General features: G+C 40.8%; 2 protein-coding genes across 3 annotated transcripts in view; both read right to left on the bottom strand.

The window, feature by feature from the left end:
• Positions 1-6,400: 6,400 nt before the first annotated feature.
• Positions 6,401-12,746, bottom strand: LOC111234024 (FXYD domain-containing ion transport regulator 5-like). Of its 2 annotated transcripts, XM_022761917.1 has the most exons (10): positions 12,638-12,746; positions 11,154-11,193; positions 9,210-9,308; positions 8,861-8,995; positions 8,728-8,778; positions 8,020-8,094; positions 7,578-7,607; positions 7,422-7,496; positions 7,271-7,316; positions 6,401-6,879 (listed from the first exon to the last, which is right to left on the bottom strand). In XM_022761917.1, exons 1-10 carry the CDS (start codon positions 12,692-12,694, stop codon positions 6,855-6,857), a joined length of 633 nt encoding a protein of 210 aa, XP_022617638.1. In that variant the 5' UTR covers positions 12,695-12,746; the 3' UTR covers positions 6,401-6,854. The 2 variants fall into 2 exon arrangements, with proteins under 2 accessions (XP_022617638.1, XP_022617639.1); XM_022761918.1 differs by lacking the exon at positions 8,020-8,094.
• A 4,512-nt stretch (positions 12,747-17,258) lies between these two features.
• Positions 17,259-26,735, bottom strand: part of nphs1 (NPHS1, nephrin) — a 36,319-nt gene continuing 26,842 nt past the window's right edge. Inside the window, exons 18-30 of the mRNA XM_022761944.1 lie at positions 26,208-26,329; positions 25,439-25,598; positions 25,132-25,288; positions 24,529-24,680; positions 20,849-20,960; positions 20,579-20,760; positions 20,398-20,448; positions 19,947-20,069; positions 19,326-19,374; positions 18,855-18,987; positions 17,889-17,967; positions 17,552-17,715; positions 17,259-17,415 (exon numbers count right to left, since the gene is read on the bottom strand). Of these exons, the coding sequence (XP_022617665.1) occupies positions 17,326-17,415; positions 17,552-17,715; positions 17,889-17,967; positions 18,855-18,987; positions 19,326-19,374; positions 19,947-20,069; positions 20,398-20,448; positions 20,579-20,760; positions 20,849-20,960; positions 24,529-24,680; positions 25,132-25,288; positions 25,439-25,598; positions 26,208-26,329 (1,574 nt within the window). The 3' untranslated portion in view covers positions 17,259-17,325. The remainder of the gene's footprint in view (positions 17,416-17,551; positions 17,716-17,888; positions 17,968-18,854; positions 18,988-19,325; positions 19,375-19,946; positions 20,070-20,397; positions 20,449-20,578; positions 20,761-20,848; positions 20,961-24,528; positions 24,681-25,131; positions 25,289-25,438; positions 25,599-26,207; positions 26,330-26,735) is intronic.

The raw sequence follows: 26,735 nt of genomic DNA, 5'->3' as shown, positions 1-26,735 counted from the left end.
CTTGGACAAAGAGAACAAAACCTTTCCCAGCAAATTTCTATTCACTTTAACCAAGTGCACAACAGGAGCTGCATGATCGTGTGTGACACACCTGCAGCTCTCCTATTTGCTACTTAATGGTTTCCCTTCCTCATCTGAAGTTTTTTTTATTCAGTCACAGTTTTGGTCACATCACACAGTGCATGTAGTTTCTTGTTTAAGTTTTGTTATTGCATACAGTTTAGATATCTTGTGCAATATTGATTTTTGTTTACAGTTCATTTTTTTTGCTCCTAGACCTTTTGGCCCTAAACTGACTTCATAAACCCTCAATCAATATTATTGCTAAAACATTAAAGGTATCTATATCCTGACTGTTATACAGTAGAATAATTATTACACTATTGTTATGTGCCAAAATGCTCACAATTGAGAAGCATGCATTTCTGTGCCACAAGCAGCTAATTTCTTCTTATCTTACAGATATTGATGATGAGGATCTTTATGGTAAAACTGGTGAGTTTATTACTTTACTTCCCAAGGGTGGATAGGAGGGCCGTACAATTTTCTAGTTTCTTCTGTGTCACACCCACAACCACTGTAATAGCAGCTGTCCAGAGGAGAGTATGTGAAGGTTATGGCCTCTGTAATTGTTGTCACTCAGTCAGCATTATGTATAGGGCGTTCTAGTCCAGTGAGATGTGTGAAGGGCTGTGGCCCCTGTTGGCTTTCCCTCCTCCCAACCATTAAGCCCTGAATAGAATCAATTAGCTCCCTGGAGGGGCCCTGTGGATTCTCCCGAAAGGCCAATGAACACGTCCACATCTCCCCCATCCTGCCGGTCAGCTAATCAACAATGGCATTCTCATTCTCTCCCCCCGCCTCTCTCTGTCACTCCTCATCTTCGCTTTGATTGACATTTGATAGAATTACAGATCTGTTTAGAACAGGGCTGCAGTCAGTCGGTTCTCCGAGAAGCAGCCTCTCTTGCAAAGAGCTACGATTCCTCTGAAGCCTCAACCCTCTGTAGGCACAAACACATACGCATAAGCTTAATTCCATATATGTTTGTAATTTTCCTCAAGTACATTTTAAATGATTCAAGCAACACACAAGTTAAAATGATTATCTGCAAGAGCAGTCCAAGATTTTGGGAAATATGCCTGCATATGACACTATGTCACTATGATATGACACTTTCCCCCGAGAGTTAGATGAGAAGATTAATAGCACTCTCATATCTGTTTGGTAAATATGAAGCTACAGCCAGAAGTCAGTTAGCTTGGTTAGCACAAAGACTGAAAAGGGGGTCATAGCTTAACTGGCTCTGTCCAAAAGTAACAAAATCCACCTACAAGTACTTCTTATTCTCACTAATTAGCACGTTGTATCTTCTTTATGTAATCCATACAAAAAGAGAGAAAAAAAAACACACAAATTGTGGTTTTACAGTGGTTTTTGTACCAGACTGTTCTAGGCCAGGCAAACATTGGTTCTTGTAGAGATTAAACAAACAAGTGTGTTCATTAATGAGCTGAGGTGTTGGTTGGTGGCCTTTGTTACCTGTGGACAGAGTCAGGATAGCTGTCTTCCTCTGGTTCCAGTCTTTATGCTAAACTTAAGTTATTTTACAGACACAAGAATGAATCAATCTTCTCATCTTTCTCTCAGCAAGAAAACAGATAATCATATTTCCTAAATTGTAGAACTATTCCTTTAATGACTTTTACTCCTCTATTGAAACCTTTAACCATTTGTTTAGAAATGTAACTCTTGATCAGACCTGTGGTGGTATTGTAGATTTGGGGGTTGAATTATACAGTATACCTGAAATCAGCATAACTTGTGTTAACTCTTCTCTTGTTCTCTTGTTCAGGTGCAGGGTTTCCAGATGTTCACAGCAAACATGCTCAGGGTTCGACCTTTGTAGGTAAAACTACAGGTGAAGAAGAAAAGTCAGGTTAGAAAAATGTTTTATCATATTTAGCATAATACAGTCAACTAAAATCTTAAAATTCAAATCAATGAATATGAAGGATTCATAATATCATACACTGGTATCAACTTAACCCACTTGCCACTGCTTGTTCAATACACTCATAGCCACCCTTTCACGTTTTGTCTTTTAGATCAGCTCACCCTGATCATTATCGTTGTAGCTGTGGCCGTGGTGGCTCTTTCAGTTGCAGCGATAGTCAGTAAGTACTCTGTGTTTTGTTCAGACATGATACAGTGAAATTTTTCACTCCCACTGTTGACAAATGCTCTGCTTTAAAGCCATTCTGTTAAAACCTAAGCAAATATGAACTTTTCTCTTATGTAGCTCTGATCTTTTTTCCATTTTTTTCCCCTTGCAGCCATAATGTTAGTAAGACGCCGCATGCACAGTCCACAGCAAGGGTAAGGTTGAATTTCTTCACTTACAAAATTGATATTTGATTGGAAATGTTTCCCTTTTTGTGTCATTCTTTTAGTCTGGTTTGAAGTATGCTGTCTTTTTTTCTTTTTTTTTATGTACTTGTACTTTATTTCACACTCAACAAGACAGTACAGCCAGTGCACACATTGTATCTGTGTCTTACTAAGACATGCATGTTCCATTTGACACCAAGTCAGCCTGGAGGTGACAGAACCAGTTTGGTGGGTAACAGCCTTTCTGCTGCCTTGCCAATTTGCCCTACTTCATCCAACTCGTCAGCATTAAAACCAGAAAAAAAAAACACTCAGGTGGCAAAACGCAACTAGCATCCACCCATCTGAACCCGTCTAGACTTGCACAGCAATTAGTACTATAGCCTGAGGCCTACACTACCAGCACTGAACACACCCCCCTTGAACTCTTTCCATCTTAGCCATCAACAATAGCCCTAAGACAGTGCCACTGGGTCTGTATGACCGAATGGGACAGGACCTAACCTGTTCCAAAGCTTACCTCATGAACTTAGGTCTGAGGAGGTGACTCTACTCAGGAATAATACATGCCTGTAAACATGATCCTGGCGTCATGACAACAATCTGCCAACAGCAATCAGACAGCAGAACAGCCTAAACCAGTTATACAGAGCGATGTTCTCTCCTTGCACTTTGCCTACCCTCTACACGTTGCTTGTTTAGCCACCGTTAGCTCTGGGAAGGCTCTTTGCAGAGTAATCAGTTTCTTTTGTTCTCATGTGCAGTATTACATGAACCTGCACGTTGGGTCAGAGAGGTTACAGAGTTCAAATTAGTCTCCAGAGATCTTCAGGCAGCAAGAGAACTGCCATTGTGGAGCAGACACCCAAGTCAATCTGCAAGGGTTAAATTCCTCCACGGGATTACTGGCTGCCTCCCGAGGCTGCAGTCAGCTCTGGCAGTGTTTGGTGCTGACTGATCGCTCTGCTGAAAAGAGGCTTAATCACACAGCAACCTCTGGCTTGTTGGATCAACAGTTCCTTGCCAGCTTTATAAGTCCCACCTGGGGATGAGCTGTGTTTTGAGGCGATGCAGTCACTGTGCACCTGTCAGAGCCCTGCAGCATGAGGCAGACGTGCCGTTTCCTGAATTCCGACACACAGGGATGCTTCTTGTGTCTTTCTGCTAACAAACTGAGAATGAGCCTAAAAATATCTTAAAGATGACATACTTTTGTTTTTAACGTGCATCCCTCCCACCCTCCTCCCTCTCTCTTCAGGGTCTACTCCGTGCCTACAGAGCAGGACCAGAAAGGGGCCGTCTAGTTCCTGATGGAGCCGCACTTTCTAAAACACACAGGAAAGAGAGGAGCAATGCACCGGGCTGTGTCATCTCCTACTCTTTGACTCAGGACAGTTAGACTTCTTTGCACAACAGCCTGCTTCTCACCGTTCAGTTTATTGCTCGCTTCTACACAAGCTCCTATTGATGAATATGCAATATGTGTTTTTTTTAACTGTTGTATATGTTTGTCTTTGTCCCAGCCATTTATACTCCACATACACATAATTTAGCCTGGGACATTTGGAACACATTCAAACCTTCTAATTGGATTCTATTTGAGGAATCTAAATCAAAGCCAGTGAATATGGCTTAAAGCTTCTTTTGTTAAAAGGGATAATTTAGCACAGCCAGAGCCCCCCCCCCTTTTTTTTTCCTACCTGAAACAAGAAATGATTCCCACCAGCTATGCAGTGAAACTGTATTTGCATTTGATTTGGTGTATGTGGAACAGACCTGTCGGTGTGAAATGGTGGTTGAGTGAGACAAACCATGCTAATCCACACTAAGCCAGCCCAGTGCTCACTTCGTTCTCCTATTCACTTGTCTGACATCTTCTGTTCCCGGCCCATTAGGAGTGACAGGAGGCAGTGCAATAGGAAGATAAAAACCTGTTCCCCCTCTTCTCAACCTCAGTAAAAAAAAAAAAAGAAACAAGTGGAAATAGCCAGTGTGAACACCGTCTTGCAAGGCAGCAAATTAATCGACCGCCATGAATGATGATGTTTTCTTTTCCACCTCTCTTTTTCGTTTTGAAAGGCTTTCACTTCAGTCGTGCAGATTGTAAATAGCCCTGTGAATGTTGCAGAGAGTTAGATTAATGCCTCACACACTGGTAGAGAGAAGCAGGGTGTGAGGGAGGGATAAAATCTCACGAATCAAATAAAGTGTTGGGCATGATTGGGGAAATACCAGCTATTCCTTTGTTTATACAAAGCATGATGGCTTCTCTGTTTTCATTTAAATGAAAATCAATCATGCTCTGTGAAGGAAAGCTTTCTATCCAAGAACCCACGGCTCCGGTTGCCTTATTTGCTCTGATACAGAGAGGGGAACTTTCCCTGGGGAAGGGGACATATCCCTCTTTGACATGTCAGTTTTTCATTTGTGGCTTCATGAGGAGCACTTATTATGGAGTCAGCAATGCTGAGAATGGTTAAACACTGGCTCCAATCCAGGCAGTTATATCTTAATCAGAGTGTGCAGTGACTACAGGTCTGTGCCGAAGTGCCTTAAAAAGGATGCATCCCAGGTTATTTTAACAATGACAAGCAGATTGGCAGATGTGATTATTGTTAGTGCATTTGTTTTACTGTTCATATTTGAGCTGTGTGTACAGTGTGTTATTTCTCAAAAGCGTAGCATTGCGAAATAAGCCTGAAATAGGTGCCAGCATTTCAAAGGCAGGACAATTGGACAAAAATTGCAGCATCAAACATTTCAGTTTTTTTTTTTATGTTTGTGTAGTCTATCTCTTCATATTTACTCATATTCCCTTTACATTTACTCACATTTCCATCAAACAAACCACAGCGCAACAACATTTGAATGTAGCAGAGTCTCTTCTTTGAATGCTTTTCCTCAGATGGAGAAAGCAAGGAGACTTGTGTAAAAACCCAAAAAGAAATACAGTATTTAGTCCAGTCTGCCCCACACATGCAACCAAAAAATATTCTCTGTAATTTACTTGTAACACCTCTATGCTGTGACACTACTCATGTAAATCTACTGTAACAAATGTAACTACTGAGCTTTGTTTCTATCTCAGTCTTATGTATGTGGAAAAGGTTTTTGCTTTTTCATAATGGCTTATACTTTTTCTGACAGTGTCCATATGCAATTATTCCAGCTTTTAATGTAATATATAATAATATATTGTGTGTATTTACAAATTTTCTGAGCTATGCATTTCTGTTGTGTCTCTTGATGGAAAATATCTTTGGATAACTGGTCTTTTTTATATACTTGTCGAGATTAAAGGGCAATGTCTTCTCTCCACTGTTCATTTATAAATTGTTTGTATAAAAGTTGTGGTGGATGGGAGTATTATTTGAGTATAATAATTGTATTATTTAGTGTCATATTTCAGCAAAAAAGTTTGAATTTGGTCTTAATGTTAAATACGTATGTTTATATGCACCTGTGTATGCAGATTAACCCATATGTATTATTTTTGCTAAGGACATTCCTTCATGGTGGTTTTTCTCTATATAATAATTTACAGTACTGTGTGTAATTCATGACCTTATAAAATATCACAAGAAAACTATTGCACCTGGGAACTGTATCAAGAATTGATTGTGTTTGCACAGCTGTGGTTGTTCTGATAGCAAGTAGAACATTGAATACTATATTATGTACCTATGCTGAACTTTGGATTGTGTTCATTTTTCCCATTAAATCTGTTATAAAATTTGTTTGGTTTTTCCTAGTTTGTTGTTTCCATCATTTTCACGCCATATGGATGCAAATATAATGCGCTAGTGGATGTTGTTGAATCTAGGACTTTACTCACTTACAAGCATAGAGCCACTAAGAGGCTTTGACACCCCTCACTAAATATCACGCTTTTGCCGAGATTGAAATTTTAGAGAGAGTGTGCAGGAGGAAGAGGTGACCCAGCTTCATTTCAAGATCCTGACACAACATAGGTGTTGTGCGAGACGGTCAAATATGGGATGCCAAGGGGTTAGTTTTCATAACCTTTAATAATAATCCTGGCTGTGAGACACTGCCTATGGCTGTGTTATCAGTTATAAGATACAAAGGTCATTAGAAACAAGCCTGCTTCATGGCTTAAGGTGTGATTAAAATATGAATCATCCTTTCATTATTTGCGAAGATAATCACTTTAATTTTTTAGTGCACTTCTGTAAAGTCTAGAAATAACACTGACAAATATTAAGCAGGTGATGGCTTCACTTTTCTCACTTGTCTGCATGATTCATGTTTCCTGTGTTTATTCAGTGTTTTTTTAATGACACTGTTACTAAGCAGCATACAGTCAGTCCACATGCACACGCACACGTTTCCATGTGTTGGTTGAGTGTTTTCCTCCTGATGGACTCCTGACTGGTTTCTTGCAGCTCTGTCCTTGTGACACTGTGTACATGCTCTCTCTCTCTCTCTCTCTCTCTCTCTCTTTATCCTTGGACCACTCGGTATGATCTGGAAAATAAATACAAACAACATTTAAAGAACACTATATAAGAAATCAATTATATTTAACAAACACAAATATATCACAGCAAGGAAAACAAACAATGGGGTTTGCAGTTGTTGCAGCCCAACAAATGGTTTAATCATAATCCTTTTGATCTATTAATCATCACAGAGGTTTTAGTCAGCATTCTGCTGAGCTACTATATGTCTGATGTGACTGATTGTAAGCCATACATCATCCAGTAGCCTGTGATATAAATTAATTAACTCATTCAACTGCGGTCTCTTAACAGCATGATGTAAGCACAGCTACCGTTCAGGCACAATGGACTGTAATTTACTCACTTTTGTTTGACAGCTTTCATTGGCTTTCAATATAATGGCTGTAAATACTTACTTTGATGACCTCTTGTGACACTTGGGCAGCCGACAGACCTTGCCACCTACAGTTAGAGAAAAGCAAAGGAGTGAGAAGGGCGGTTGGATATAATTACAGTCGTTTACAAGACATTACGAAACACAAAAGTGGCTTTCAGTGTCATACTTACAGCTAATGACCATTATACCGAGGATGAAGAGGAATGCTGCAATGGACAGTCCAGCCTTGCGCAGGGTCTCATAATCTGGACATATGAAACAAGTCAAACACTCAACTATAGGCACAGGTAATAACAGAAAATACACAGCCGAGGCAAGCCTCTTACCGTAGGTGAAACCTTTGTCCCACTTCGGATCTATGAGAAGTGAAAGTAGAAAGAAAAATACTGAATTAAGTTTGACTGTTGAACACAGGAAGCCTCTGCAGGAAGAAAAAAAGAGAGAGGATCACCAGGGAACAACAGTCAGAGATGGCATGACAGATCTACTGGCCCCGTTGACATGCTGTTGATGGTGTATCAAAACCCTATCTATGGTAAGCCAGCACAGCATGAGGACACAAATATCTTATCTCTTCTTGCATAGGGTACAATCAAGCATTAATCTGTTGGCAAGAGAGGAAGTGAGGTGCTCTATTCTACCACCCCGCCAAGGGTTTTGTTTGGAAGACAGGGAATTGTGATACTGTCAGTCTGCCCTGAGATAACAATAAAACCGCAATGCCTGTGGCATTTAAGGTAACTATGGAGCAGGAAATTTTTAAGTTACCCCAGGCAATAACTTGATGGGTGCCTTTTGTGGTGGTTTCCTTAGCTATGGATCCGGAGGATGTCACTCTGGATGCTGAATAAAAAAGACAGTGAAAACATTAGATTCCTCTCATTTTTTGATTTTCTGGCTCCTTTCCCGCCATGTATTTAATATTCATAAAGTCTAATATTTATAATACACAATTTAATAATGTAAAAAGCATCAGCATCATTGCGTATATTGGAACCCCTTTTTTCTGGGACAAACTGAAGCCTTATCTTTGCCATACAGTCCATACATAATTACTTCCTATTAAATTACAGGTACATTCCTGTGTTTAACTCCATTTTTAATTGAATCTCTGAATATTTCAGCGGGATGATTCTCAGAGGAAATTTAGGCTAACACTTTTAAAAAGCATATCAGTGCTCTCTCTGTGTCTCTCTCACTCTAGTTCTGTCTCTTTCCCCGGTGCTGTAAAATGCAACAGAAATACTCCTCTGTATATCTCAACAAGGACAGGGAGTTTAACATTTTTCTAATTACCTCATAATTAGTTTTAAAGCTGTCTGCATTCTTGATAGGGAAGCTTTCTGTAAGCCTTTGCTAGTGGCGTGAGGGGATGTTATAGCCTACTGGAGAGCTCACAGTCTATCTACCAGCCAAACTCAATGGCTCCACCAACTGGGTGTTTAAACAAGTGAGGGAGAGGGTGAAGATGGTTACCTGGAGTGGATGTGGATGTCGTTTGTGGTTCTGCTGTTTTCGCTTTGGGAGCTAAAGGGATAGAACCATAAAAATCACATCAGGTGAAACTGAAATTATTGGTGTTAGGTGTGCTAACGGCACATCAGATTACCTGTTGAAGTCTTAATTTCTGATGTTGTGATGATGTCTTTCACTGGGTTGCTAGTGCCAGTTTGCTGGTTTGTGGGCTGGTCCGTTTCTGGGGAGGAGACAACATCCCTAGTAACTCTGCTTTCCACTCTCCTTTCTGTCAAACAAGGAAAACAACTGAATTAATTGAAGCTGAAAGATATATGACATTTTGAAATTAGATACAGATAGATAGATAGATAGATAGATAGATAGATAGATAGATAGATAGATGGATAGATAGATAGATAGATAGATTATGGATAGTAATTAGGCTAGAGATTGTAAAGACTACAAAATGGTATTTGTCAGAATAGCCATAAGTACAGCACCAGTGGGAGTCAGAGCCGTGGGCATTGTTTTCAAGTTTTCCATAGAGCTGCTCGCAGACACCATTTGATCTGTGACTGTGGGATCCTGAGCTCTTGACACTGCGGGGGGAAAAAAGACACATTTTAATCACCAAAAAACACGAGTCAGATGAAGCCTCATAGCGAGGCCTCGAGACTGTACACTTTACAGGGGGAACAAAGAACAGTGTTGTTTATCCCAGTGACTTTCTCAAACAATGCTGTGATGTATCTGGGAGAGACCAGACTTGAGAATTTGTCTGGCCATGCAGGGGAGAGAGGCCTACAGATGCACTGAGAGTATGTCACAGTAATAGTCCTGTGAGTGGGACAGTGCGGCACAGTCACAAAGAAGTGGCTCTTACAAAACCTCTGGCTACAACAGAGCTGGATTGTTGTGCAAGACGACAGGACAGTAAGGCCATTGTCTGTTTACTCACTCAGCACCTTCCAATTAATGCTGAAGCTCTACAAAACCTCTACTTTCCTGGGCTAATGTTGTGATTCTAACTACTTTAATGAACCAACACGAGGGGACTTAACTAAAGGTGTAATGTTTGAAAACATTTATTGCTGGCTCAAATTTGTGTAAGTTTTGATATGTCAGATAAATTGCGTGTACATGAAAACATTAATTGTTTGATTTTGTTTGTATTAAAGTCACATGCTCATGGCCTGAGCTCTCAAGAGCTTATCCCTTATCTGGTCTAAGATAAAGTTGGAATTCAGTCACAAACATCTCATCCTTCGAATTTTCCTGGAAAGATTGTCCCAAGTCCTTTACATAGAAATCAGTCCACAGGCTGCTACAGTCAACCCGAGATTGTTGGGGAAGGCTAATTTTTTAATTAACATTACAATCCATTCACACATTGGCAATAAAAAAGCCATTAAATTGCTTCACATTCTTACATATAGTACCTATAAATATTTGTGACAAGCCTTTATGCAAATTCTTCAACATTTAAAGGGGACCTCCATCTACTTTACATATAAGGATATGTTTAACTATAACAAGAAGTGCTACTCAGTGAAAACTGTGGTATAATGTTTTGCTCAGGTCTTAGAAAATATCCATTTTAATCTACCAGGCAGTTAGGGTCTAACTTGGGTCTTACTGTGGACTAAAAATCAAGATATCTTGGCTTCTGCTGGATCAATTTTGACTATGTCATTTGATCCGTCTTTCACAGTCCATCAGCTTCATGGAGGTACTCAATCACTTGCGCACCGCTTTCAGGTACAACTTAAAATGACACAATGTAACTTTTGAAAGAAGAAGTAACATATTCTTCCTCTTATAGACAATATGTTGCAATGAAATACACTTACTAAATGCAATAGACACAGGCTTTGCTGTGGCACGAATATTGATGTGTAACTGACATTGAGACAGTTTTCTGACTTCATGACCCTTCACTACTTGTTATAGGGTAGAGCTAGCCCCAGTTTTCTATTGCAAAACACTTCAATTGGAATCTCCCATAGAGAAGTGCTAGGAAGCTGCTGTAGCTTATATGACACTTAAACTTAAACAGAGGTGGGGCAGTTAACCATGCTCACTGTTCCAATAAAGCATAGCTCTCACCTTTGTGCTATTTGTCGAAGTTTGTTTTCGAGTGTTGAATGGCCTCATTCTTGCTTCTTGTGGCCGTTGGAGCAAAAACTCCCACTACAACTGCTCACTGCTCAAAAACCGTGAAGTACCAGTAGGTGTTTTCCACCCTCTGGCCTCAGGGGGCAGTAATGAGGCCATTACAATGTAGTGTACCACAGGAAGATGCCACACCACAAGCAACACAAATGTGACATTAATACTTTAACTATCTGCTTAACGTCCCCACCTCAGCAAAAGTTCCATTGTCTCTCTTTTAAACCGCTTCTCATTCGACCTCTCAGTGAGCCAATTCAACGTTGTGCACTCACCTCTAAACATGACACACATGAAAATGGAGGCCAATAAGATCTGAAAGAAAAGAAAACACATGCGGAAAGGAGGTGAAACGATGATGTAGAAAGAGTAAACTAGGTTGTATCTCAATTAGTAACAAACTATATTTTCAGCGTGCTGTTTTAAGATTGAAATAACCTCAGCCAGTTTATCTAAGATGCACAAAGAAATCCAGAGCCTCTCAGACATTACAGGTGACTCCATAAGTGAAGACAGATCACATTAATGCAGCCACTCTGGTGCATCTGCTGTAGAGGATTGGCACAGATTCACAACATCCAGACAAAAAATATCTACTCATTAGCACACAGAAAGAAACTGTTAATTGATACAATGTCTTTACAGCCATTATAATGATGTTGTTCAGGGCAAGAGCACAAGGCAAACATAAACTAACTGGCAAATTTAACGATCTGCGTAGATGATTAAAGCAAGACAGAATTCACTCTAGAACATTTTGTACAATGCAGATGTACCACACAGGAAGATGTACTCATTGAGGTTAGCACCACATGGCCACTTCTCCTTCCTCCTCAAGCACACAGGCACCCACACTCCTCACACAGTATGACAGAAAACCGATTCTTACTTTGAATGTCAAACTATACGAGATAGGCACATCATAACTACGGCTTTTTCTCCATTTGTCAAAAAATGAGTGATTGGGGAGGCACACTGTGTAAGCTATCCTCCCACACGTGTTTTGAACTTTGTGGCACAATTGATCAAACTTCATTCCATTTTTTTTTTTTTTTTTTTAAAAACTTTGCTACTGTCATCAATTAAAAAAAATTGCATAGGAGGATGTGTCAAAACAGTTCTTTTTTAATATAGTGGAAATTTCATACCGGTGAGCAGCGCTCTCTGAATCGGTGGAAAAATATACTTCTTCCTCCCCCTCACAACATATTGATCCAAGCTTGAAACAAAACACTATGGAAAAACAAAAGTAGGCAGAAAAAACGGCCCAATATTGTATGGTTCTTTTAGCAATACAAATAACAACAGCTGCCAAGCAGGTAAAGCAAAGGCAGGTAGGGTGACAGATGGGATTCTAGGCCAGTGGTTCGTTTAAATCCACCCCCAGCAGAAAATGAATCTCGATCTTTGACCTATTCTGGTGGCAGCTCGTCCTCCAGGCTTGGAACAGTGTGACAGGTGAGTGTCTGTGGCCGTCATGAGCTGTGACAGCTCAGATTAGCAGGTCATGCCAATCTACATTTCACTCCAGAGCATATGTCAAGATGAGGCCTATTTCCCCTGGGCTGTACAGGCGTCTTTCCCTCCTCCTAGCCTGACCTGCCTGGCTGTTTGTCACATGTAGCACTCGCACTCGGTCTCTGTCTGTCCGCTCATCCGTTTGTCTGTCATCCTCCATCAATCTCCTCTCAGTCCGCTCCACCAAAACACCCCTCAGCCCCTCTGATATTTAGTCATCCATCCAGGCTATTATGCTTACCTTCGTATCCATCCTGTGAGGTGCCGGAGTCCAGACGTTTATCCACAGCCTCATCATCCACGATACTTTTCTGTGTATGTGACCTCTGAAAGGCTGATGGGGTAACTGCTAAGCAACCACACCCATGTACTCATCATCACTACTTCCTCATCCAATTGTCTGAACTCTGTTTCGCTCACCCACTCTTTCTCATGACATGGCCTCCTCCTTCTTGTTCTCTGGCTTTCAGTTTTTCACTCACCCACTCCGCTATGATCTCTGTGTGTAGTACAGCTGTCTCTCAGCAGTGACGGCTTGTCGTCTCTCATTTCCCACAATACAGTGGTTTTGTACCTGTGTGTTTGCTTGTCTGTCACCCTGTCTGGATGACTATCTATTTCCATGTTTATACAATCTTTTCTATCCACAGGTCCATCTGCCATCTGCTGTCTCACAGACAAAAAATGAATTATTCTGTTGTAATGAGAGATTGTTGATATATTTACATTCACTCAAAGGATGCAGTACATATTGGTGCATATTTTAATTATATGGCTTCTTTTTTATTGTTGAATATGTTCACTGAATATCATCCGTTGAACAAACACACTTCCTTGACATTGAGCATGTTCTCGTATACAGAATGTGTGGTTGCAAAGTTAAATATACTCTTTACTTTAAAATGCAAATCTTTGCAACAACCATCTAAAGAAGCAACTTTTTTTCAAACTTCTGTTTTGCTGCCAAGAACTCTGACTCTATTTATATGAAACCTCATTAAAAAGTCCACATCTCTTTTCGACATATTAAAACAGAAAGTCAACAGCTCCATGCTCATCACACTTTACTGCAGTTACGCAGTGACATAACCTAAATCCACGTTTTGTTTTTTCTTTTTTAGACTAACTATTGCTTCAAGGCTGCATGATTGGTGTGTTTGATTGTCACCCAACAGCATTACCCATCTGAGAGGCACAAACCTAGACTGTTACAGCAGACAAAGCTAGCAATTCATCCACACTCGCAGAGAACAGTCTTTGTCCAGAGTGTCGGGGTTGCTTTTGGATCAGCTTGTCCTTAGTTTATCACATTTCTACACTTTATTATAAACACCCCCATACAGTTTGCATCCAGACCCTCTTTAAGTAAGTTTTTCTCAAGTTTTCAGACACAAAATATAAACAAAGCGTTGACTCATTTGAAGCAGATTCCTCTAGCATAATACTCTTTTATCTTGTGCTTCCAGCCATTTATAGTATGAAATGTGCTGTGACAAGTTATCACTGACCAATTACAATCTGCTTGAAAACAAAAATGATTAGAGGAACGACAATCTATATATAAATGTAATATTTTCTATCCTTAACAATTTTCTTTTTCCATTTATTTTATCACCTTGTTCTGCATTAAAATGATTTACTTGCATGATGACACAATTTATTTTGGCATTGTATTTTTCCCTAACAAACAACATATTTTCTGTGAATGGATGTAGGTTTACATATATGAGTAGATAAATGTTTGAAAATACATTTGAGATGTAAATACATGCAGTGGAATCATTCAAAAAGCGATGGTAGAAATTCTAAAACATACATCCAGGTTTAACTGGTTATTGAAGAAGAAAAGCATTTTGGGCAAAAAAAAACAGCAGAAAAGATAAAAGGAAATGCGTACACCACCTTCAATCATAGCAACTAGCATGCTTACTTTTCTGTTATATATTTGTATTTTGACTTCCCTTTTCATTTGGTCTGGTACAGTACATACACTATGGCCATTCATCAAAAACACCTGTGTTTTTTTTGTTTTTTTTTTGTACAACAAAGCACTGTATTTTTTCATGGACTACTGTTGTGTTTATTCAGTTGCATTCTTTCAACCACATTGGAGGGCAAATTACATCTTCATTAGAAACAACAAGAGATCAGAGCCACAAAATAAGTCATAATAACTGCCAGTAAAATCATGTTCTAATTTGTAAAACCTGTGGTCGCTTTTGATTTGATTTCTGTTTAGTTCTAATTGAAAAATCTGAATAATGAGAGCATTGACAGGGTTTGCAGAAATTTGAGTTAAATTTGAGTTAGCTCCCCACTGATACCCCAACCTGTTAAAATGATAAAGGAGGATTATTCAATCTCATATTTGTTGTTTTTTTTTTGTTTTTTTTAAAGAAAAAAAAGAAAAACATTCAGTGGAGGAATAAAATAGATGTGAAAACCCTCCTAGAGCTGAGGTAATTAAAGTCTCTTATTTGTTTCTCTTTTGACATAATTGCACACTCATGCAGCCTGTGTGTTCGAGCTCCCTTGAGATTCTTCTGAACGCAACACATCAAAATGTTCATGAGGCAATTGAGGAAAAATAGAAGTTGACATACAGTATTGAGCTGTCAAGCCTTCAGTTTAGCAGATTACCGTTCCTGCCTGAGCTGAAACGATGCATCATGAACAGGCTCTGGTATGAACACGGCGGTCAGCTTGACAGGAACTTAAACAATTGTTCAGTAATGAGACAAACATACCTTGACAGCTCATGATGGAGAATAGTGAGCCTAACTGAGGGAACGCAGCTTGGTGAAACATGGAGATTTATCTCCAGGCAGGCAGGCCCCATTGAGGAAACAGAATTTTGTAGGATGGAAATAAAATGCGTGGACCATAACAACTTCATCAGAATTTAATATTACCTTTCATGTACTGTAATTAAATATTTCCAAAGCAGTAATAACACTATAAAGAGTGATGGCGTGTGAACCTTGGTCCGGCAACTCACACCTCACCACATGTTCAACAAAAAAATGATTATTATATTTCTATAAATAGAACAATAAATGAAGAATATTATATGTGTATCTCACTGGACTGGATGTTGTTAGTGCTGAGTTTAATGTGTGTGCATGTGTATACTCATGAGAGCGATGTCAGGAATCTTGCTTGAGGGAAAAGCAGAAGCTGCAAGCAGAAGCAGGGTGCATGCACATCTGCTCTGTGTAAGGATATAATAAAAGCCCAGTTGCTGCTTGTGTATATTACCAGATAGCAGGAAGCTAAAAGAACCATGGAAACTTTGAGGAAGTTTCTAATATCAGCGCACTAAACATGAAAAAGATGAAGTTACACAAATACACAGGGAACACAAACGCTGTTATCATGATACAGAAACAGGATTCTGTATGTTCTAAAGCTGGCATGTGAATGAGAGCATCAGTCTGCAGTTTAAAATTGCACATCATCAATAGATATGCACTGGTCAGATATATATAAATACAGACTGTATAGTCATGGCCTTGAGGCTCTATAATAACATGTCTGAATAAATACTGTAAGTCTGGCTGAATCTGTAACATGTTTTCAAAACTCTTCTTAGAAAGTCCTTTTATCAGAGAGCTTATGTTGATTTCAGTTTAGTTCGCCTGAAATATCTCAACAACTACAGGATAGATTGATATGTACTTTTGTACAGACATTCATGCCCCATTCAGCCCCTGTAAATGCTTAGTCTCATTTACTTTACTTAAATTGTGTTTTTATTTATGTCATCTTAATGGAATTGGTATTATATAATTTGCTGTCTATTCTGTAAGATTTTACCTTTGGTTTTATTATTTGTCAGTTTAAATTTGTTGCCTTGTGTAAATCATCTTTGGTTGTGAAACGTGCTCTACAAATAAAGATGATGACTGCTATCATTGTATAGGCTGTGGACTAAAAGTGTACAGTGAACTGCTTTCCTTGAACTACAATTTGAACAATAATGAAGACCAAAGAGAAGGAGAGGAGATTTTTTTCTGTGGCAGTAACCATAGCTGCAGCTTAGCCTAACCCTCTCATCCTGTCTCTATCTCCCTTTGACTGCCCACAGTCAGTGAAACAAATTCTCTGTACGGCTTCCCCCCCTCTCACTGATGTTGTGAGCTGAACTTCAATTCGAGAGAAAACAGGATTAGAGTCTGGCCCTAGATATGGCTTTACCTCCTGAAGACATAACCATGCTAAATACCACTCAGTACAATCCTATTGTAAGGATTCCCACGGACTAACTGTGAGGTCTGAAACTCTCTATATCACACAGGGGAGGGACAGGCAACTGTTGTCAGGTTCTCATCTGGCTGCACGTAAGAAAATGCTGACGTCGGACAGGTCAAAAAGGATTGCGCCATGAATCTTTGCTGCTTCTGCCCCAGTGCCAACCACAGCGATGTCGGTCCATTTTTTTTTGTCTCTGGCTAACTGATTCATGTCTAACTGCAGGCCAAAGCAGGGACGGGGCTGTGGGTAATGACCAGGACTTGGCTCCGAGAAAGAGGTTAAAGGTGAAAGGACAAAGCGAGGTCCGGGGAGGAGGAGGATGGAGTAAGATCGCAGCGGGAGAAGAAAATAAGCTGGATTGCATGAGGTTATTGAGGTTATTGAGTCTTTCAAATCATTTTTTTTGTCATATTATTCTGCCATCCTACTTTGCTTCTGTTCGGCTTGTTCAGTTTGCCGTACTTTACCATTGGTGAACTCAATCCTTTGAGGAAAACGTTCACAATATACACATTGAAATTTCAAAACGCAATTCTAGCTCTATTCTACTCCTGGACAGGACAGGTTCATTCAACATGGCTTGGGAGATACCATTCAAAAGGAATAAAATAAATAACTTTTTTGCATTGAGTCACAAGCCCTGTCTTAGCGTTTGTTTGGTCTGACCTTCTCATTCTAGACTAACTCGCCTCGCAGTTCAAAGGGAAGCTCAGAATCTCTCTGCTGTTGCCGAACATCCGCGAAGTCCCTCACTCTCTCAGTACCCTGCTGAGACACAGTTTTCATCTCAGTTACCATTGTACACATGATAAAGCTGAAGTTACTTTTCAGCTGATTGGTGATATTAACAAATTTGTGAAACAGGAATCGCCGTCAAAGGTTGGGGGTTTTGTTTACAGACCTGAAAGAAGGTTGGTGGTCTGGAGCTGCTCCTTTGATGAAGTAATCTGTGGTCAAAGGACGGAGGGGAAGGAAGAGATGAAGCCTGGATGTCCTGGTACAGACCCCGGTCTCTTACATCTTCATACAAGTGGCTGTGAGAGTCAACAGGGAGGTGGGTGATACCTTGAAGAGCACGTGAAAACACAGAAACACAGAAACCTTTAAATAGGGAGAAATAATTTTACAATGTTTCAGATTTAATATACTCAAATACCATATTGAATTGACGTCACACTTTCTGTTGGCTGATAACTGTTGCATTGTTTACTTTATTCTTAGGTATTTTTATATCTCACCAGGCCTGAGTATTTCCTCCGCGTGCGGACTGAGAGGCGGCATGTATCCACCGGTGGGGTAATAATAATGGGAACTTTCCTAGAATTAGCCAAAGAGAAGAGATAGCATCAGATCAACTCTGACCTGAAGGAACTTCAGTTAAACAACAATTCCACATGTTTACTCCAGAGCAAAGTGGTTTGCGGTGAATTATTGGAGGGTCCAATGTGGATAGGTTTGGTTTTATTTATCTTTCTTTATATACCCATCTCTGAGATATCTGGGCTTGATTTCTGCCTCTTCAGTTCCATTCAGGTGAACAGACTTGCCATTAATGGGGTTTGTTGTTTATAGCATGACATGTTCCTGATTTCAGTGCTGTGAGGACCACCTCCATTATACTGGGTGGGAAATCTTACAGGCAAATATCTCAACCCTGGGCAAATCAAACCAAATCTATCAGCACTCAAGGTTAGAAACCACTACAGGTAAATGAGAAAATATATAATTTGGTGATTAAGAAGAATCAGCCCTTACATGTATGTACTGCTTTAAAATCAGGGATGAGATAAAGCCTTTCTCCACGGGGATTTGAGGTTTCATTATACCCCATCCTGACGGCACAGTGCTATCTGTTTTCTTTTACCTCGCTCATCAGTTTTCTTCAAGGTTCAAATCCTTGCTGGCCTTTTTAAAGTACAAAATGATAATTTCTCCGAGATCAATGGGTATTTTGAATACTAATTGTGAGGTATTGATTTATGTTCCATATCTGTGCACAGCTAAAGGTGTCATTAGTTTATTTGTCCATTTTCCTTTTATGGCTGAATTCTCGACTTCCTCTTCTGCCCCCCCCCCATCTGTTTACTCAACCTTCTATGTGTCTTATGTGTCTCTGCTTAATTTCTCAACTGCCTTTTTCTCTTTCCCTCATCCCGCTCTTTCCTCCTCCTCCTCCTCCTCCTCCTCCTCTCTCCCGTTCTTACCGCTGCATAGCTCTCGTAGACATTACTGTCCGTTTCAGATCCAGACTCGATGAGGAGGGTGCGCTGGGCTGCGGCGTTGATCTTTTCTCTGCTCTCATACTTGTTGGAGTTGCTCACAGTTGACTGACTGGACCTAAATGGAGAAATCAGATTTTGTCATCTACTTGAATCGTTTCCCAACAACTCTTAATCACCAATATGAACTCACAGAGATGAAAAACACTCAGCACATGTTGCAACCTGTTACCTGCAATAGCAATGCATCATGTGGTAAATTCAGTATACCTGTTCATTGCAGGATTGTGGTGCAAGTTTGATGACACTAATACAAATGGATATTGACAGAAGCTTCTTGTTTTGCCTGCCTGGCTGTTTTAGTGTCTGGGTCAGCCGATGGATCAGGTCTCAGACTTCTGAGAGTGGATTGAATGTGTGTCTATTTATTACTTCTACTGCAGGGCCTTAACTTACCCCTTGTCTTCATTCTCCTTTCCATCCAACACAGTGCCTGCCCTACCCCCTGCAGGGGGAACAGAAACACGAGCAAAGAGGCTTAGTGTTAGGAAATTAGAACTTGTAGAGAGGAGCATCATCTCATAAGCACTGAAATTGATCAGAGCAATAAAGAGGCCAGAGCGTGAGAGTGAATGAAAGACAAGTATACTGTGAAAAATCTATGTAAAAACCAGAGGGCAGAGGAAGGTGAGGAATGGAAAATAAACGATTGAGAGGGAGAGCTTGACAGTTAAACTGAAGAACAAATAGAAAGAGACAGAAGGAGGGATAGAGGAAGGACATAAAGCTAGCAAATGAGATAAAAGATATGGATGAAACACAGAAGTGACAGCTTTGAAGGATGAATGTGGCGGGAGGTAGAGACTTAGAAGTGAGCAGAAGGAGAAGAGACAGGATAGATGGATAGAAAGAGGGACACAGAGAGATGAGGAGAGAGTGAGAGGCTGAGCTGACAATTGCATCATGGTTCAGAGTAATCGTTTTGGAGTTTTTGTTGAGGAATCAGGACATTATAATGACAGAAAGCGACGAAGGAAACGCTTGCACATCCGTAGATGAAGAGATGATTATGGTTACCTGTCTGGCCTTGCCTCTTTTTCCACCTCTGTCCAAAGAAGCAACCCAGTGAATTCAACAGCAGGAGGAATCCAAACACCACTGTGAGCACTATAGTCAAATATGCTGGAAGTCCTCTTTTACCTAGTTCACAAAACATTAGAAACATTAGTTCAATGCATAACAATGAAAGTTAAAGAGGAAGTAATATGGAAATTCTAGGAGATAAAAACTGACTGAGACAGACCCAAACACTCTCTCAATTGTCTTTATTGATTAAAGACTAGCAGCGGGGAAAAAGTATGGGTGGGTGCCATGACAACCGCTACTCTTGCAGAGCAAACATTAACAGCCTTGGAGGTGCATACATTAACATGATTTAGCCAAATGAAGCTAGCTGCTGTGCAAACAGCAATTTCCAACTGCCCTTAAGAGCTTTTCTTTTTTCAGAGAGTTGTGATAAAAGACTTACTCTGTGAGACTGAGTCGTCATCTGTTGGGATTTCTTCTAGTTCAGGCGTCTCTATAAGGAAAGAAAGAGACAACAACTCACATGCCACTTATGTAATCATAATAAACTTCTGTTAAATCCATTATCAGATGGTGTGCGGCAGAGTCTTTTCAGTGTCAAGCTGGGGTTACTCCAAACTGACCCTTGGTGGTGATGGTCAGTACTGCATTGTTGTCAGCATAGTCACTCTCTCCCATTGCATTGAGCGCATTGAGAGAGAAGTTGTAGGTGGTTACAGGCTGCAGGCCAGTGACAGTGAACATTGTTGCTCTGGGAGGAAAGACGTCCATGTACAGGTAACTGACTGACTGATCCCAGCGGTATCTGTCAACCAAAAGGCACTGTCAAGTACAATTCTTTTGACTGTGAAGGGGAATCATTCTCAAACCCACATCTTTTCTCAGCGCCTCACCTTATACGAAATCTTTGCCGCAAACCTCCACTGAAGCCAGGGATCCACTCCAGAGTAACTGAGTCATGGGTAACACTGACTTGGCGAAACGAGGAGGGAGGATCTGGGTGACCTGAGGGCGAAAGAAAAGAGGAAAAGTGGAAAAAGCAAATGTGCTCTTGACTTTGTGCGAGAGCAGAACACCTTCACTCGACAGGTGGCTATTTGAAAAGGCTTTAGGTGCAAAGAAATTGAGATGTGTGCCATGAGACAGTCAAGTGATTATATCCGTTGTCTTTGAAATAACACAAGGGGCTCTGCTGGCTTATAGGACTGTGACTCCCCGACGGCTCCGCTCTCTGTGATGGGATTTTTATACTATAGACAATGTTACAAAAAGAGAGAGTGGGGCTGACTTTCTTCTTGATAGAAACAGAAGAAACATGTTTTGACATATTATTTCCCACTTTTCCAACTGGTCACTTTTTTTCTCCAGTGCAAGTGAGCGTCTTTAAAATCCTGTCCTATTTAAATGTATTGCATATGAACAGTCTTTTTGTTTTTCACAATAGGATGATTTTGTGAAGTTGTTCTCATCATGATATCTAAACAATGTGTCAGAGGAGGCAGTAGTAAGTATTTCTCTCATTTTTCATTTGACATTTATTTGTGGGTGGAAATATACAACACTATTTTTAGGTACAACAGTATTTTAAGTGCAGTAAATTTAATGAAGGAATCTTGCAACAACTGCTGATTGTAAATAATGAAAAACAGTGAATAAAATTAAATCAGGGAGAATATATGATCACTATAGGAAAAAACTTGTCAGTGAGCATCCAAAGCCTCTTTGTTTTTTTAACAGTTCATCTCTTCTTAATCACAGTTTATTCCTCAGGCTTCCAAAGAACATCTTTTTGACAGCAACAGCTTTGCATTTTTTAACAGTGTGTCACTCTTTATCTGCTTTTTCTTAAGGTTGTACTTGTACTTGCTGTATGGATGATCAGGAAACACGGGCAAAGCTACAGCTGATCCCTCTCAGAACAAAGTGGCTGATTTGTCCAATTTATTCAACCAAAATTGTGCAATGTAGGATGAAGCCTCTTGATTATTATCAATATTTTGAACAAAGATCAAAGGACGCTAACCAGGCCTTGAGACTGACAAGAGGCACTGCTTCAGTCAGGCTAGTGAAGGGAAAGTGGATTATTTTGCATTTGGAGCATGGAAAAAAAAAAAGAAGGGTGGTTTTAGGGGCAGAGGCAGAGATAGTCAAGGAAGGAGAAGGAGGAGAGATAGTTGAGCAGCTACATAAGAAGAGGATGCTCTACTCGTTTCTGGCTCCAGGCTGCAGCCCAGTTTGCAGAGTAAATAATTCCCACTATCAGCTCCACTCCTAAGATTCCAGGGCAAAGAGGTCAGCCTTATTTGGATCTTGTCTCCTTCAATTCCAAAAAGCACCATGCTAAGAAAAGGGAAAACTCTATCTTCCTCTTGGGCTCTAAAATGATAAGGAAGCATATAAAATTTATTATCACTGCGTCAGATTAATTATGAATATTCACAGCACTGAAAAAATGACTGGGGAAAACAGGGCCAATATTGGATTGTATTTTATGGTTTTTATAGTAAACATTAAATGTACCCAATGATGGCTGTGGGCCTTTGCTGAGAGCAGGGCTGTGTTGATAATGGTGGGGGTGCATGGATACGCTGGTAGCTTGGAGGCAGAAAAGTCTGAACACGCTGGGAGAGCAAAGCACATCACTGCAGCATTATCTGAGGGAGAAGTGAAATACTGCTACGGGCCCAATGATAAGGTAGAGATAGAGCAATGGAATAAGTCCCTTAAAGGGCTGACACTCAGGAGCAACAACTCTCTCCAGTTTACAGAGTTCTGCATGTTCCATGGCCCTCCCACACTATTGTAATGTTGCTGGAAAAGGCTGATAAACCTTGGACAAGGCAGCACAGACACAATTATTTTGAGATGCTGCCAAATTAGAACCAAAGGAAAAAAATTGTGCTCCACTGCCAAGTACGTGATATGCATAATCCCTACACATTGTGTGCCCTAACCACTGACTTTGATCATTTGCCACTCATTTAAAGCTGCCTTAGGTGAGTTTTGACCACTAGGGGGAAAAAAAAACTCTAATAACAACTGATAGCAACACAGACCTACTATAGAGAGCTGCAGGAAGTCTAAAGCCTAAAAATAGGTTAGATTTCTTAGATGCCTGAAACAAGCGCCGTGGTTAACAGGAGCTCAAGACATGTTCATGTTTTATTCTATCACATGAAATATATCAGTAAATACCACACTTGTGATTTTTAAACTTTTCATGTCTTAAAAAGGCTGGTTGCTAACAAGTCCCTAAATGAGACTGCAGAGCTTGTCGGGGACATTTAACATCATCATGCTGAACACAAAAACCAATCTACTCACAAGTCTGCCTTTACAGCCTTGTTGTGTTAATACTCTCGGCCTTGCAAACTATTACTAACTTTCTAAGAGGAAAGGCTTTTGTAGAAGAGGTAAGAGCTAAATCAAAGTACAAGTTGGAAGCTTGCACTGAAGTTATGCTACTGTGGTGGGGTTTGTACCTTTTTACATCTGGCTACTGTATTTAGGCTTTAAAAATCATAAAATTGCTGTTAATTTGTGAAGATTATCTTGCTGAATAAAATGTGTAAGAATCATGAACTATTGTTCGCCACAGATCTTTTTTCTGCCATAATCCAAAAGCCAATGGAAAAATCCCATGAGTTTTTTGTCAAGGGGACCGGGGTGATGCTAACAAATATATGTCATCCCTGTAACGCTCTAAGGTGTTGGTTTATTGAGTTGCTTCAACAAATAATTTCTTACACATTGAGCAGGCACAAACACTAAGGCAAGTGAGCACCCAATTTACATCTGACTTTCAGCTCTGGTTTAGTCCACTGACTCTGGGTCTTTATTGGGATCTTCACATTGGCAGATGCTTGACTTTCTTCACAGTCCACCTAAGGTACTGTGCACACTCTGCTTGCCGCCTGGAAACAGCTGCTAAAGGTCTTTAGATTGGGGTCAATGTGTTGATGGGAACAGTGAGACTGAACCACATAGACTACGTGTTGACAAGATAACCAAAACAAAAAGTTTAAGTAGCTAAAAGCTGCAATAGCTTTGTGGAGCTGCAGAGTTGGATGTCTTTTCTTAGTGATTTCTCAGTATTACCAGAGAGCAAGTTATTCATAAATTCAGTTGAAAAAAAAAAACAAAACATATTTTTAATGTCCAAAGAAAACCTCTCTCCATATTTGGTGCTTTTGAAACTCAGCTGAAGGATCAAGTACGTCCTTATGAAATGAAAACGGTCTCCTACATCTGAAGCTAAATGAACCATTTAAGACGTTATTATCTGAAAAATGCAACAAAACTGAAACAGAGTTGGTTTTTGTCACTCATGGAATTCTGGAAATACATGGTTTTAGCAGGGTACTGACAAAGCAATGCTGTATAAAGAGCCTCAGTCACCCAAGACACAAACTCACCCACACACACCCACCCAACCCACCACCCCACACACACCCACCACCCACAGCACACACACACACCACCACCCACACACACACACAACACACACACACACACACACACACACACACACACACACACACACACACACACACACACAAATGTACATAAATACTTGTGCTGACGAGCTGGATGTCGAGCTTGTCTTCCCCAAGTGAGTTGCGAGCAGTGCAGCTGAAGACAGCATAGTCCTGAGATGCGCTCACATTTACTACACGAACTGTGCTGGTGTGGAAGGAGCCCTCCCTCATGGTCTGCTCCTCATACCTGCAGCACACGCATGCGCGCGCACGCACGCACGCACACACACACACATACACACACACGCACGCACAGACACACACACACAGACAGACACACACACACGCGCACACACACACACACACACACACACACACATAAAGAGAGATAAATCCTGAGCAGGAGACAGCAGGGATTGTGATGTCCTGCAGATTGCACTAAGTCACCCAATTTCACACATCAAAGAGGCATTAAACAGGTATTTGCATAGTGAAAAGCAAAGTATAAAATGCACTAAATCCGGATTTAGTGGTGAAACAGCAAGAAATAGCAAAAGAATATATTATATTCGGTTGGAACCTAATCTAATTGTGAGGACTCATCAATATGTCACCAAATGCTGACATTAGCACCTAACTTAATAGTGAACATAATTGCAAGAGAAGATTGTAAAATAGAATAATGTCTACTGTCAGACCTTGGGTTTGCAAAGTCCATGCCTACACTGTTTTTTTCCCAGGAGAAGTCGACACGAGGAATACCCTCTGCCTGACACACGACCTCAGCTGTAGTGGTGCCGTCCCCTCTACTTGCTACCTTCCTCCATTGGGCTCCTTTCTGAAGCTCTGGTTTGACTACACAAGACAAGATGGACATCAAGGTTATTCACGGAGAAACTGTGTGCACATGTATTTATTGATGCAAAAACATGTATGTTCCCACAAATAAACCTCCATGTATGTTTTTTTCCCCTCTGACACTGAGAATAAATATTATAAGCTTACATTGCACTACCAGCTGCACATCTACGCTGGCAGGGGGTGCTATGCCATTATTGGCTGTGCACTGGTAAAGACCAGCATGAGCCCGAGTCACATCATGGATAGTCAGAAGGCCTGATCCGTCTTCCTGCGTCTCCTCTCCCATCTCCACCTCCCCTTCTCCCTGTGGAAGACAGAGTGAGGGGGAATAAGCGGAGGACAGCAGCCATCCCTCAAAACATACTCCCCCTCCTTCTGGTTGAGGGCTGGAGTTTTGGGGCTGTTCGAGAGCAAGACAGGTAGACAGTGAGGGAGAGTTGGGCCCCGGAAACCATCGGGGCTTGAGATGGGGATGGGAAGGGCATCGGGGGAACAGGCTCTGAGGACAGAGAAGGATAATGCCAAGGGTTGGAGAGCCACAGGGAAGGAGAAAAGGAGGGGCTGTGCAGGTTGAAAGCGGGACACACAGTATTGCCAGGGGGTGGGTTAGACTGGAGAAGGCATCAGTAGATACAGAGACCACGTCGCATTGACGAATGTGCCCTTTAGTCACGCAGCAGTAATGAAAGCTATTTTTCTGGATTTGGGCTGAGTGTAGAGCAGGAGGAGGTGGGGTGGAAGGATAGTTAGAGCCAATGAAATATGGTGCATCTGTGCACTTAGAAAGGCCAGTGATAAACGGTAAGAACAGATAAAATAATAGAAAGGAAGCCAGATAAAGGAAATATAATTCAGGGGATGATTGTGTTTCTTTGTATATATATGTGTGTGTGTGTGTGTGTGTAGCTCTCACCAGCCATTTCCAAGAGAACATGTCAGCTACAATGGGGTTGGCATCTGCCACACATATCAGGTCTGCTGTTCCCCCCATGTTCACAAACACAGGGTCTTTCTCTGCCTTGACAGCGGGAGAATCTGAGAGTAAGAAAAGGGGACAAAGCTAAGGCAGGAACAAAGGTTAATATGCCAACCTGGGGCAAATTAGTTGCCAACCCATTAAACAGGTTTGCTGCATCACTATAATTACTTCTACACTGTTTTGCCTTTGAACTTTTCCATAACCCCATCTTCACTGGCCTCTCTGTTTGAGATACAATGCCATTAACTCTCTATATGTTGAAGCAAAATAGATGCTTTTACATCCAAACCAAGATTTGGACATTTGACCCACAAGTCCCTCCTTTGACCCCCCCCGCCTTTCATTCCTCTCTTCCTCCAAGTGTTCATCGAATCATCTCTTTCCCAACTGCATGGTTGCTGTTCTTGTCTTTGTTCCCCTCTACCTCAGAGGCTTTTTATACCTCTCATGGGTGCCATGTAC

The sequence above is a fragment of the Seriola dumerili genome, unplaced genomic scaffold (assembly GCF_002260705.1).
Source record: "Seriola dumerili isolate Sdu_G_001 unplaced genomic scaffold, Sdu_1.0 BDQW01000433.1, whole genome shotgun sequence".
Lineage (NCBI taxonomy): Eukaryota > Metazoa > Chordata > Actinopteri > Carangiformes > Carangidae > Seriola > Seriola dumerili.
The sequence above is the reverse complement of the archived record's forward strand: the minus strand, read 5'-3'. Positions and strand labels throughout refer to the sequence as shown.